The 12,197-nt window shown below is 41.1% G+C and overlaps 1 protein-coding gene across 1 annotated transcript in view; it reads left to right on the plus strand.

The window, feature by feature from the left end:
- The window catches only part of IDO2 (indoleamine 2,3-dioxygenase 2), a 56,420-nt gene that overhangs the window by 19,610 nt on the left and 24,613 nt on the right, over positions 1-12,197 (plus strand). Inside the window, exons 2-4 of the mRNA XM_028124116.2 lie at positions 3,864-3,959; positions 7,973-8,092; positions 10,401-10,519. Coding sequence (XP_027979917.1) covers positions 3,864-3,959; positions 7,973-8,092; positions 10,401-10,519 — 335 coding nt within the window. The remainder of the gene's footprint in view (positions 1-3,863; positions 3,960-7,972; positions 8,093-10,400; positions 10,520-12,197) is intronic.

Below are 12,197 nucleotides of genomic sequence, written 5' to 3' on the forward strand. Positions count from 1 at the left end.
TTTATTTATTTGAGAGAGAGAGTAGAGAGAGTGGGGGAGGAGGAGCAGAGGGAGAGGGACAAGTAGACTCCATACAGAGAGCAGAGCCCCAAGTGGGGCTCAATCCCATGACCCTGAGATCAAGACCTGAGCCAGAATCAAGGGTCAGACATTCAACCGACTGAGTCACCCAGGTGCCCCTTAAAAACCTACTTTAAAAGGACCCTTTTAATATTATGACTCTGCACCTTTGATTTTTCTTTTATGAAGATTATATTCCATTATCTCTGTAAAATTGTATTCAGTTTTTGTTCATAAAACATATGCATTGGGGCACCTGGGTGGCTCACTCGGTTAGGCATCTGCCTTCAGCTCAGGTCATGATCCCGGGGTCCTGGGATCGAACCCTGCATTGGGCTCCTTGCTCCATGGAGAGCCTGCTTCTCCCTCTCCCTCTGCTGCTCCCCATGCTTGTACTCTCTCTCTCTGTCAAATAAGTAAATAAAATCTTTAAAGAAAAATGCATCATACAAATGAGAAACAAGTTGCCAGTTCAGAGTCCATTTACCATAGACGTCTCTGCCTTTATTCTTGCTAATATTCTCAACTCTGCCTCCACTCTGCAAATCCCCAAACTTGTGTCAATGTAATTATCAGTCCTCTTCAATTCTGCACCTACTGCTGAGCGCTGCTGGGGAAGATTATACTACCATGCTTATAAACTTTTTCTCCCAGGGAAAAGAGCGGGAGAGCAAGGTAGACTCCTTCCCAGAAGCAGGGGTATTGTGTGAAGAACACCTGAGGATGAGATGCCTGGGTGGCTCAGTCAGTTAAGCGTCTGCCTTTGGCTCGGGTCATAATCCCAGGATCCTGGGATTGAGTCTTGAATCTGGCTCCAGCAGGGAGCCTGCTACTCACTCTGCCTCCCTCTCCCCCTGGTTGTGCTCCCTCTCTCTCTCTCTCTCTCTCTCTCTGACAAATAAATAAGTAAAATCTTAAAGGAAAAAAAAGGAACACCTGAGGAGGAGAGTGTGATGGAATTTTCTTTCCATGACATCTCAATCTATAGCAAAAATAAAAATAATATGATGCTGGTATAATCTGATTTGTTGTGAAAGCTAGTAGGGGGTTCTCTGTCCTGAACTGATTCAGTTTTAAAGATAAAAAAGAGAGGATTAAGTAAAGTCTAATTTTCAGAGATTGTGGATTGAACGTTAGATTCACCCAGGTTATGAGTTAATTAGGAGTTTGAACCCAATTTTGCCTCAGATTCTGAGAGACAGAGGACCACCTCCAGCAAGTGATTCATAGGTAACTTATAGTTCCATACCTCTCCAAACTTATACTTTTCAAACTGCACTGGGTCTTATGTAGCATTATAAGATAGTATAATGTACATAATATAAGGCATATTATAATGTACTGCTTGCATTTTTTATGTTTAATTTCCTGTTCCTTCTCCCTTCTATAATTAATTTAACACCAACCCTTTTCTTCAACTCATAGAACCTGATCATCACTCCCATTTAATAACATATTGAGTCCATAAAGAGCAAATTCCCTCCAACTCCAGGCCTCCTCCTTCTATCGCTTCAAAGCAAGATGCTTCACTTGGCCTCTTACTGCCCTGTTCGCCTTCCTCCGTGACATTTTGCCTGCGGTTACTCCTGTCTGTCCTTTATCTTCAAAGTCTCCTCTTTCAAGACTAAACTGCTCAAGGTTCTCATTTTAAAATTGAGACAGCTCTCAAACTCACATGCCTCCTTGCTAATGCCCAAGACTCTCCTAAAGATAGTAATTTACACTTTCGGTCTCTATGCTCTCACTTCCTCAACACACTAAAATTTGAACCCTGCTTCCACGACCCTAACCTAAATTTCTGTATATAGAAAGACTGATATACATGAGTACCCGCTTAATTTTTTTTTTCCATAGGAGACAATCTTCCTTTAACTTTCTACTGATACACCTGACCTTCTGATGAGTCCCTTCTTTGATGTCTTCTAATGTCTTCTAAAGTATTGACTTCTGTAGGATGATTCTCTTCTGGCCTGTCGAACCTCATTTTGATCTGTCTTGCTGGATTCACTTCCTCTGCCTGCTTCGTCAGTATTCCCCAGTGTGATGATCTGGGCCTTCTCCTTTTACTTTGGGACTTCTCCTGAATGACTTTATACACTCTTGTGGGGTTTTAACTACATGGGGAGTTTTTAACCACAGTTATGCCTCCCACCTGTGCATTTCTAATACTAGTTTTTATCCTGAACTTCAAACTGCAAATGCACTTGCCCGGTATGTGGCCATATCTTGACATTCCACAGACATTTTAGGCTATAAATATTGAAAAATAAATTCACTATTTGTATGCTTTCTCTTTGACATCCCCCTGCATTTCTGTTTCAATCTGTGTTCCAATCGCTACATTCAGTAACCTATTTTCTAAACCCGGAAATCATCCTTACGGCCTCTCCTTCTTAACCCAGAGACACAACATTCAGTTGCACAGTTTATGCTCTGAAAAAGGAGGCCCAGACCATAGGGATAGATTGGGAGTTGCCAAATTTTTCTGCAAAGGGCCAAATAGTAAATCCCTGAAGTTTTGCATACCATACAGTTTTTCTGTCACAACTACCCAAGGCTCTGCTGCTGTGTTGTGAAAGCAGCCACAGACAATATGTAAACACACAAGTGTGATTATATTCCAAAATAAGTTTATTTACAACAATAGGTATAGTGTGCCATTTCCTGGGATGGAGTTAGGATTGCTGAAATTCAGCCTATGTTTACTTGGCTAAACCCTGGGTCCAGCACAGGTAGTGCTATTAGTCTAGAAGTCACCTTGCCCTTAGCCCCCACCTCTAAATGTAATCATCTCATCATTTTAATTTTACTTTCCAAATATTTCTCTTTTTTAAAGATTTATTTATTTATTTGAAAGCAAAAATGCAAGCAGGGGGAGGGGTAGAGGGAGAGAAACAAGCAGATTCCTCCTAGCCGAGTGCAGAGCTCGATGCTAAATCTCACCACCCTGAGATCATGACCCTGAGATCAAGACCTGAGCTGAAATCAAGAGTTGGACACTCAACCAACTGAACCACATAGGTGTCCCTTTCCAAATATTTCTTGAATATTTCCTTTGTAAATTCACTGTCATTGCCTAAATTTAGTCCTCAAATAGTACTTGAAAGCCTTCCTAGTCTGATTTTATATCTTCAAATCTTACAAACAAAATTATCTTTCTAAAATTCAAATTAAACCATGTTACTAACTACATGAAAAGAAAATTCTTATGTACCTTATAAAAAGCACATTTGGTCTGATTTTCTGGTCTCATTATCAATCACTTTTTCTCCTGAGCTTTATATTCCAATAACACTGAGTCACCGGTAGTCCCCTGTAGTCCCAGGAAGCACAGTTATCTCTATGTCCACTATCTCTTCTGTTTTACTGCCTTCCCATTTTCAAACTCCCCCTAGCAAAGTCACTTTCAGACTCCAACACTGGCCCCAATTGTCATATTTCTACAGATACTTCCCTTTAATTTCCCACAACTGCTGACAGAATTAACAACTTCTCTTCTTTTCAAGTTCTTAAGCTTATACACATGTCAGTAACTGAACATATTACACTGCATTGGGATATATCTGACTGCATTTTTTTTCTGCCTTACTAGACCACATGCTCCTTAAGCCCAAGGATTGTATTTTGGTCATCTGTGTGTTTGCAATGCTTAGCACAGGGCCCAGCATAGAGTGAATTCTCAATACTTGTTGAACTGAACTGACCTGAATTTTAATTTAAAACTGAAATCTGTAAGCAGCTACTCCCCCAGGCTGCTCCCCCAAGAGGTCTAAAATACTGAGATGTTTCCATTTTGAATGCAGAAACAACTTCCAGATTATTTTAGGCCTTGGATGGAAATTGCCAACGAACTCCCTCATTTGATTGAGAGTCACCAGCTTCAAGCTCGAGTGAACAAGGTATATATATTTTTTATTCTTCTCTTTAAGTTCTTCTTTTTTTCTCTTTAAGTTCTTCTCACCATCTTATTTTCAAGCCCACACCACATTTCTTTATCAGCATTATGAAAGTGGGTCAGTGGACCCAGGGACACCAATCATTGCCATTGAAATTACCAAGAAAGCTACCTCACCTTTCCTGAAGAGTGGAATGATATTACATCATATTACACACGCATTTCCCTAAGTCATGCTTAGCATTACATATGTGGGTAAATAGATAAACATATGCAGATAAATCAATATTATATGGATATGGATATATGTAATATGTGTGCACACACAGGCACACGATACAGTTCCTAGCTTTGTCCCCTGTGAAGACCTAGGAGCAGTGGCCCCCAGGAGCAATGGGCAAGCCCAGTGTCAGGACAAATAACCTTTCTCCAATAAAAGGAACTAGGGCTCCTTGGAGAAAAGGCTGATTATAAACTTGGGACAGGGCAAATGCAAGATGAAACATCTTGCACTGCCGGAAAGTAAAGGAATTCTAACAAACAAACACGAAAGGTTGGGACGTGTCAAATGGGACACAGAAACCAACCTGAAAGAGCCCCCGGTGGCCCATATGGAACAATATAGCAAGTAAATAAAGTAGCATTGGGTTATAATCCAAAGTATAAAATAAATATATGTCTGTCTATAGTGATATTTTTTAAAGATAATGTATGAAGAACCCAGATTTTATTAACCATCCATAAGAACTAAAAAAAGTAAATTATCAGTCAAATCAAGAAATATGAAAATATACTATCCAGGCACTTTGTCTCAAATGTTCAAAAATTATTCCAGCATCCTGAATCTAAATCAGAATAAAGGACTCAGGAAAGATGAAAAATGAGTATTTAAGAAACATCCCCAAATAATGAAATTAATGAAATATACGGTCAATTTTTTGGGGGGAGGGGTACAGTTAATTCTTAGTAATCACTGCTAATGTGTCTGTGAAATAAGAAGGAATTTCTAAAATAATTTGTGCATGCCATGTGTGTGTATGGACATAGTATTGTGGCCAAAGTGCATTAACATGATGATGGAGTTAAAATTCTACATTTATTTTTAACAAGATGTTAAAAAAAAAAGATGTGGAAGTTGTGAAAGTAAGATAATGTTTAGTTTATCATGTCATGTTACATAGTAAATGAACAAATATATGTATATTTAGCAACAGCAAGGGGAGAAGATTTGCCTTATCAATTATCATGACATAATACAAAACTACAAAAATTAAAACCAGATGATATGGGGCCAGCAATAAACAAAGAGGACCACTGGATTGGCTACTTTTATCATAAACAAAAATAAATTCATTCCAGATGGGTTAAGAATTTATATGTAAAAGACAAAAATTTAAGTTCTAGAAGAGAATTTAAAATATGTACTTGGACTAAGGAAGATTTCCTAATGACTAAAACTGGGATATTTTTCTGATAGGCTTCATTTCATTCAAATAGAACCTCCATTCATCAAAATAGACCATAAAGAAAATGAAAAGCCAAGCCATAAACTGAAAGATGATGTTATCACATATATAAATGAGAAAAAAATTTGTATCCTGGATATACAAAGTCCTGGAAATAAAACAGAAAGACAAACAACCAAGTTAAAAAAAAAAAGGTGCTAAAAACATGAACAGTTTGCAAAATAGCAAACATGACTGACCAAGTGACATATGAAAGATGCTAACCTTTATTAATAATCAGGAAAATGAAAATTATAACTTTAATGAGATTGCATTTTACAACTTCTGTATTTACTTTCCATCTTAAAACACAAATATGAAACCAAGTTGATTATTCTTTTTTAAAGATTTTATTTATTTATTTGATAGAGAGCAAGAGAGCACAAGTAGGCAGAGTGGCAGGCAGAGGGAGAGGGAGAAGCAGGCTCTCCGCTGAGCAGGGAGCTGGATGTAGGACTCCATCCTAGGACCCCAGGATCATGACCTGAGCCAAAGGCAGCCACTTAACCGACTGAGTCACCCAGGCGCCCCATAAGTTGATTACTTTAAATTGAGGAAAACATTAATTTTTTGACTCATTCTTCCCCTAACCACTTCATCGTTTTTTTGTAGAAAAAACTTCCACTACGAAGAGTATTTGTTGTTGCTGTTTATTTTTTTCTAAATCTTTTTTTTTTCTTTTTTAATTATTTGTGTTTGCTTGGAAGGGAGAGTCCAGGGACTCTGGAATGTGCAAGAAATTTCCAAGAAAACCTCTAACCAAGAGCCACATTTCCAACTCAGACTTTGTTCCTTTCCCTTAAGGCTGCATTATAGGTAGCCAAGAGGGGCTTATGGCTATTGAACGTCTGAAATGTGGTTAAGACAAATTGATAAATAAGCTACTCACTGGATTTTGAAGACTTATTATAAAAAGAACAAAATATCTCAATATTTTTATACTATGTGTTGATAATATTGTGGATATACTGACATAGAAAAATACATTATTAAAACGAATTTCATGTTTCTTTTTAGTATTTTTTTTTATGTCACTGCTAGAACATTTGAAATTACAAATGTGGCTCTCATATTTCTATCAGGGAGTGCTAACTTGAGAAAGCAGGACAGTGGTCAGTAGAACTTAAGTAACACCCTGGCTCAGTCCCTCCCGGGTCTGTGACCCAGTGCCTACCCTCTCTGACTGTTTTGTCCTGTGGATTTGGGGGGAAGATGGAACACCATCTGGTGTGGGAAGTTCCTAGCATCCCGCCTAGTAAACACTTTAGTTAGAAGCCTTTTTATAACAAGTACTCAAAAACTATTAGAATTTTCAGCCTACTTCCTGTTGAAATGCAACATCTCAGCAGCCACCCGTCCCCCCCGTCCCTCCACCCCATACACACACGCAAGCACGGAAGCCTAGAGCACATTGCATTTGCGATTCTGTCAGAGCCAATTTTTAGGAGTAATAAACACGCAGCTGCGAGGAGCGGACAGACGCGGAAAGGCTGCCCTCTAGTGGAGAGCAGAGGGAGGACTCCGCGTGCTGCCGGCGGGGGGGGGGAGCCCGCGCGGGAGGAGCAGCAGGTCTGAGGCTGCTGGGCGGTGCCTGGAGCTTAAAAGGATACACAAGACGTCTGCCACCACCTTTTGTGGCACTTAAGGACCCCGGAGAGGGGAAGATCTGGATCAGGCTGTGTCTAGAGCTGGGGCAGCCATGGGAGGAAGGAGGAGAGCAGAGGTGGGGAGGGGGCGTTGCCAGGAAACTGGAGCTCCTTGTTGGTGTCAACCAAGACAGGCAAGGCTGTTCCAGGCAAAAGTGAGAAACCCGTTGTTGTTTAGGCAGGGCTGTCAATAATTAACTTCTCTGCAAGGTGTGGCTTTCATGAGGACGCCATCAGTAAACTTCCAGGTGACACATTTCCACAAGGAAGAGGACATGGAGAGGTGAAAACACCCAGCCAGGGTCATTGGAAGGGTTCAAACAGGGACCGCACAACCCTTTGGCCCAGTTGGGCTAATGCCCTAATGCCTAGGGATTTGGTCAAATTTCCAACTCCACTGGGCTTCCTTTTACTTCCGAATTAAGCTGACAGAGCAGGCCCGCAGCGCAGCTTTGTTATCGGGCTTACATGACGTCAAGGAAGCAGAGCTGCCTTGATAGGTAGGGCTATAAAAGTTGCCACGGTACGCTCGGTGAAGTAAACGATCCCGGTCTCGGGAATTCGTTATGCAAGAACGCTCTAACTAATCTGTCAGTTCGGTGGAGGCGACCAGTGGCTGGCACAACCACGGGGGCCATATGGGAGCTTGGGTGGAGTGGTTCGGTACATCCCGAGCAATGTTGCCCAGAATGCCTCCGTACTGCGGGGTACTCGGATCAGGGGGAGAATGGGTGTGCACGGAGGCTCTTGGTTCCTCCACAAAAATATAACCTGTTCCCCACACCCGATGAGCCGTTCCAGTCAGAGAACCCCTGTGCCCATCCTCAGCCCTGCAGCTGATAATGTGTGAATATTGTCTTGAACAGATGCCCCTGCTGAACTGCCAGTTCCTCAAGAGTTACCGGGAACAGCGCCTGGCCCACTTGGTCCTGAGCTTCATGACCATGGGCTATGTCTGGCAGAGAGGAGAGACACAGCCCGAAGAGGTACGGGGCAAGTAGATGCCCGCCTTGCCGTCCGGCAGTTCGGCTGCTCCTGGAATGCGCTCCCTGCTTGGCCCCCCCACTGTTTTTCTGGAAGATAGGTCCTTTCTTGTTCTTTTCTCTGGCTATCCGTTGAAGGAAGGGCAAGTGGCCCACTTCAGTGAAAGAATTTTTTTCCCTAAGAAGCTAATTTTTTTTTTTTTTTTTTAGAACTTATAGCCATTTCTCCCTTTCATTAGCTTTCACATCTATTTTCTTTCTGGCAATAATGCTTCAAGATGCATTTGAAAGCAAGAACTGAGGTCTCATAAAATACTTAATGATAGCTTACCTTTTACCTCATTTTGTCTGCCTCTGCACATACATTATCTCTTGACTTTCACAATCCCATAAAGTAAGTAAAACTCCACTATGCCCATTTTACAGATAGCTGAGGATGACAGAAGATAAAGTCCTTGTCCGAGGTCAGAGAGCAAGTGAGTGTAAAATGCAAGGCCACGCTCAGACCTTCTGATTCACCAATGTAAACTTCTTTCCCTAGAGGCACTCCTTGACATTAACATGATTTTAAATTTTTAATACTCCTTTCTTTCTACTGATTATTGGTCTCTTAATAGTTTATTTAAATCTCTTCTGAATCTTGACTTAACGTTTCATGGTTTCAACCTGAACCTTGCAACGTGAAGTCTCTTGAGTTCCACTGACGGCAGTAAAAAACACTACTCCCTTTCATTTTGCAGAAGTGTCCCTTTTCCAGGAATCGGAGTTTACACTGTTCCAGTACTTCATGTTCACTGAGCAGCCCCAGCCTCTTTGGTTTGCTTGATTGATCCTGCCTCTTTTCTTCCAAGTAAACATGGGAAACTCCCATGGGAAAATGAAGGGAGGCTGAGAAAGGAGAGAGGAGGAAGGTATAGAGTTGCTTCAGAGTTTTTAAATGTTAGGAAATCTTATTTTTAAAATTGTGTGCCTGATATAAGAAAGTCTGGAATCTAGGCACACTACCAACCATCCCACTGGGCTCCCCTCCCCCTTGGGTTCTCCAAACCACAATCTTAGATGGGGGAGGAGTGGAGAAGGGTGACGGGAGAGGGAGTCTCTAACGAGGTGTGTCCATTCACGTCCAGGCAAACAGGAAGGCCCTGTCCATGGCCCCAGATCATCCCTGACTTGCTCTGCATCTCATCTTTTAACTTCTCACCGAAATAGACAACCCCCTTCTGCACTGCCTTCCTCATCCCCTGATTCCCAAGGAAAGCTAAACTTCAGTTTGAATTTTAAGACTCTTTAAAGTTCTTTATTTCTTTCTACCTAAAAAACAGTTCTGTCCCAAGTCTGATCTAAAAATCTAAGGGAAAGCAAAGGCAGAAGTGGGGCTCCTTTAATAGATGCTTTTATCTTAGGGGGAAATAAAAATGGAAGTGGGAGATAGGGAGCATGAGAATGTTCTTTTGGATCCAAACTAACTTAGCCTTGTCCACAAATAAGAGACCCCTTCTGGTCCCCATAGATCTGAATAGTTTTTCTGGACTTGTGGGCAGATGAGTCTCTTTGGAGTGGTCCTCAGATAACTTAGGGGTTGAAAGGGAACTGTCTTGAGGTGACTTACTTAAAGGTATTATTGGGTTTGACGTATGAAGTGATGGACAGAGTTGGCTGCCACACAGGATGAAGTGTTCTATCCTCCCCATTCCTCTTTCTGATTGACACATAAACACACACACACACACACACACGTATGTGTGTACATACATACCCACATGTGTAAATATGCTTGTGTTCTTATGCACACAAACAGATATATCAACATATTTATGTAGTTGTCTCTGTCTATAGATAAATAGAGATAGAGATTTTTTTCCCACTACACATCAACTCAGTCCCCAGTTGATGTTCAAACATTTGGTCAAACATTTGATGCCTTCTTTGCAGTCAATTTTCAGAGATTATTTTATGCTATATCTATGTGTATGTGCTCCAGCTTTGTAATATTATTATATATTTCAGCTTGTACTTATAAACAATATATCCACCAGATTGTAAACAGAAAAAAAATATGAAAGTGAGGTGTGTATTTATGGATCACTCAGATAATATCAGTGTTATTGCCCAGGTCATTTCTCTACCACAGGATTGCTGGAATAGAGGGCAACCATGACTACTTCCTCTGCTGCATTCTTTCTAGAAGATACTAATCGTACATTCTATCGTATCATATTGTATCGTAGTCATATGTATCTGGATTTATCTATTTGCCGTATATTCTATCTATTGTATCATGATCGTATATATCTGGATTTATATCTAAAAGGTTCTGCCAAGAAATCTTGCCCTTCCCCTTGTTGAAGTCTCCAGAAACTTGGGGCTCCCTCCTATCCTGGTCCACTCAGACCTGGTGCTGACAAACTGGACCCCTAGGGATCCAGAAAGGTAAGATGTGGAGTGAGTGCTTTGGATGTGAACAGACTGAAACTGAGTAAAGGGCAGCCCTGTGACTTTTACTCTTCCTACAGTGAAGGCCCTGGGTTTTTCAGCCACTTGCAATTAGAGATGTTCATATTTATTATCTGCTTTACGATTGCAAAGCAGGATGAACCTGAACGCAAGTTCAAAAATCGCAGTTCCCAGAAGTTTCACTCTGAATACATTGGTACAGGCTACATTTTTCTTGTTTGTTTGTTTGCTTCCACGTCCCATCTCAACTTGACCTTCAAGCTCCTGCATGATTAGACTTCACTCATTCTTTCTCACCAAATCATCTCCTGTGCCCTAACATGCCCTCCATTCATGTCAAATTAGGGCCAGTGACTTCAGTAAGTGATCATGAGGTAGCGATCATAAATGAATGATTATGGGTGAATAAGGCGTAGGGCTCTAGATAAGCTAGATTGAGAAATTTGATGAATAATGTCATCTCTTCTACCTAGTTGGCATCAATCCTCTGAAAGCTGGGCTGGGAATGTAGGTAAGCATTAGTCTAAAGAAGTAGCGAGAGTTTTTTAACAAACAATCAATAGAATGAGTGGAAGAGAGGAAGTATTTAATTTTCCTTTGAACTTTATTATCACAGGCAAATTTAGTTCAGGCTGTAGATGCAAGAGATAGTGCTTCGTGACTTCATAAAATAGCTAAAGGGACATTTAGGTTAGATGTGAGGAAGAACTTCCTCAGCATGAGGTTTGTGGGTACCACAGGATTTCAGAGATGATGGGAATCTGTTCTAGAGGATTAAACACTTGACAGACAATATAACTTTCTGGACTAATTTGTGTGGCCCTTGGAAGAAGTGGGGTCATCTCATCTCTCTAAGGAGCTCTGAGCCCTGGGAGGATACATTTTCCATAATTATTAATAATGATCTTTGACCAATTCTGCTTTCATAACAAAATTGATGACCAATATTCTCATAAAAAGCTGCTGAATCTGGCTCAGAGTTTTGACAGAAAAAAAAATAAATATATGTGTAGAAATGATTCTGGTCAGGGCGCCTGGGCGGCTCAGTGGGTTAAGTGTCTGCCTTCGGCTCAGGTCATGATCCCAGGGTCCTGGGATTGAGCCCCACATCGGGCTCCCTCCTCAGTGGGGAGCCTGCTTCTCCTTCTCCCTCTGCAGCTCCCCCTGCTTGTGCGCTCTCTTTCTCTCTGTCAAATAAATAAATAAAATCTTTAAGATAAAAAAAAATAAACCTCATGCAAGCAAGTTTATTACCCCATCAAGAAGAAAAAAAAAAATCAGGAAGCAGCTTGGTGAGGGGGTGAAACTTGACCTAAGCTACATGCTAAAGGCGAGTAAGAGCAGAAGAGTTACAACAGAAATGTGGGTTTGTGGCAATTACAAACATATAAAAGGAAGAAGATAATTTATGATGCTGGCCACAGGCTAAATGTTCTGGTGCTCGTGTATGAGCTGAGATGTAGCTCCCTCTTTGTCACACAGCGGCTTGCAGGAGAGGAAGACTTCTCCCTTCTTCCCTTCTAGGTTCTTTGGCTGGTCTGATAATTAACTTGACGTAAGAGAGATTAATAAGAGAAAAATGAACTTAATTTTGTGCATACGGGAGCCCATAAAAATCTGAGACTCAAACAAGTGACCAAAACAAGCAGCTTCT

Source organism: Eumetopias jubatus, unplaced genomic scaffold (assembly GCF_037043125.1).
Source record: "Eumetopias jubatus isolate StellerSeaLion01/CBP00866 unplaced genomic scaffold, mEumJub1_p1.0 scaffold_2, whole genome shotgun sequence".
In the NCBI taxonomy this organism is placed as follows: domain Eukaryota; kingdom Metazoa; phylum Chordata; class Mammalia; order Carnivora; family Otariidae; genus Eumetopias; species Eumetopias jubatus.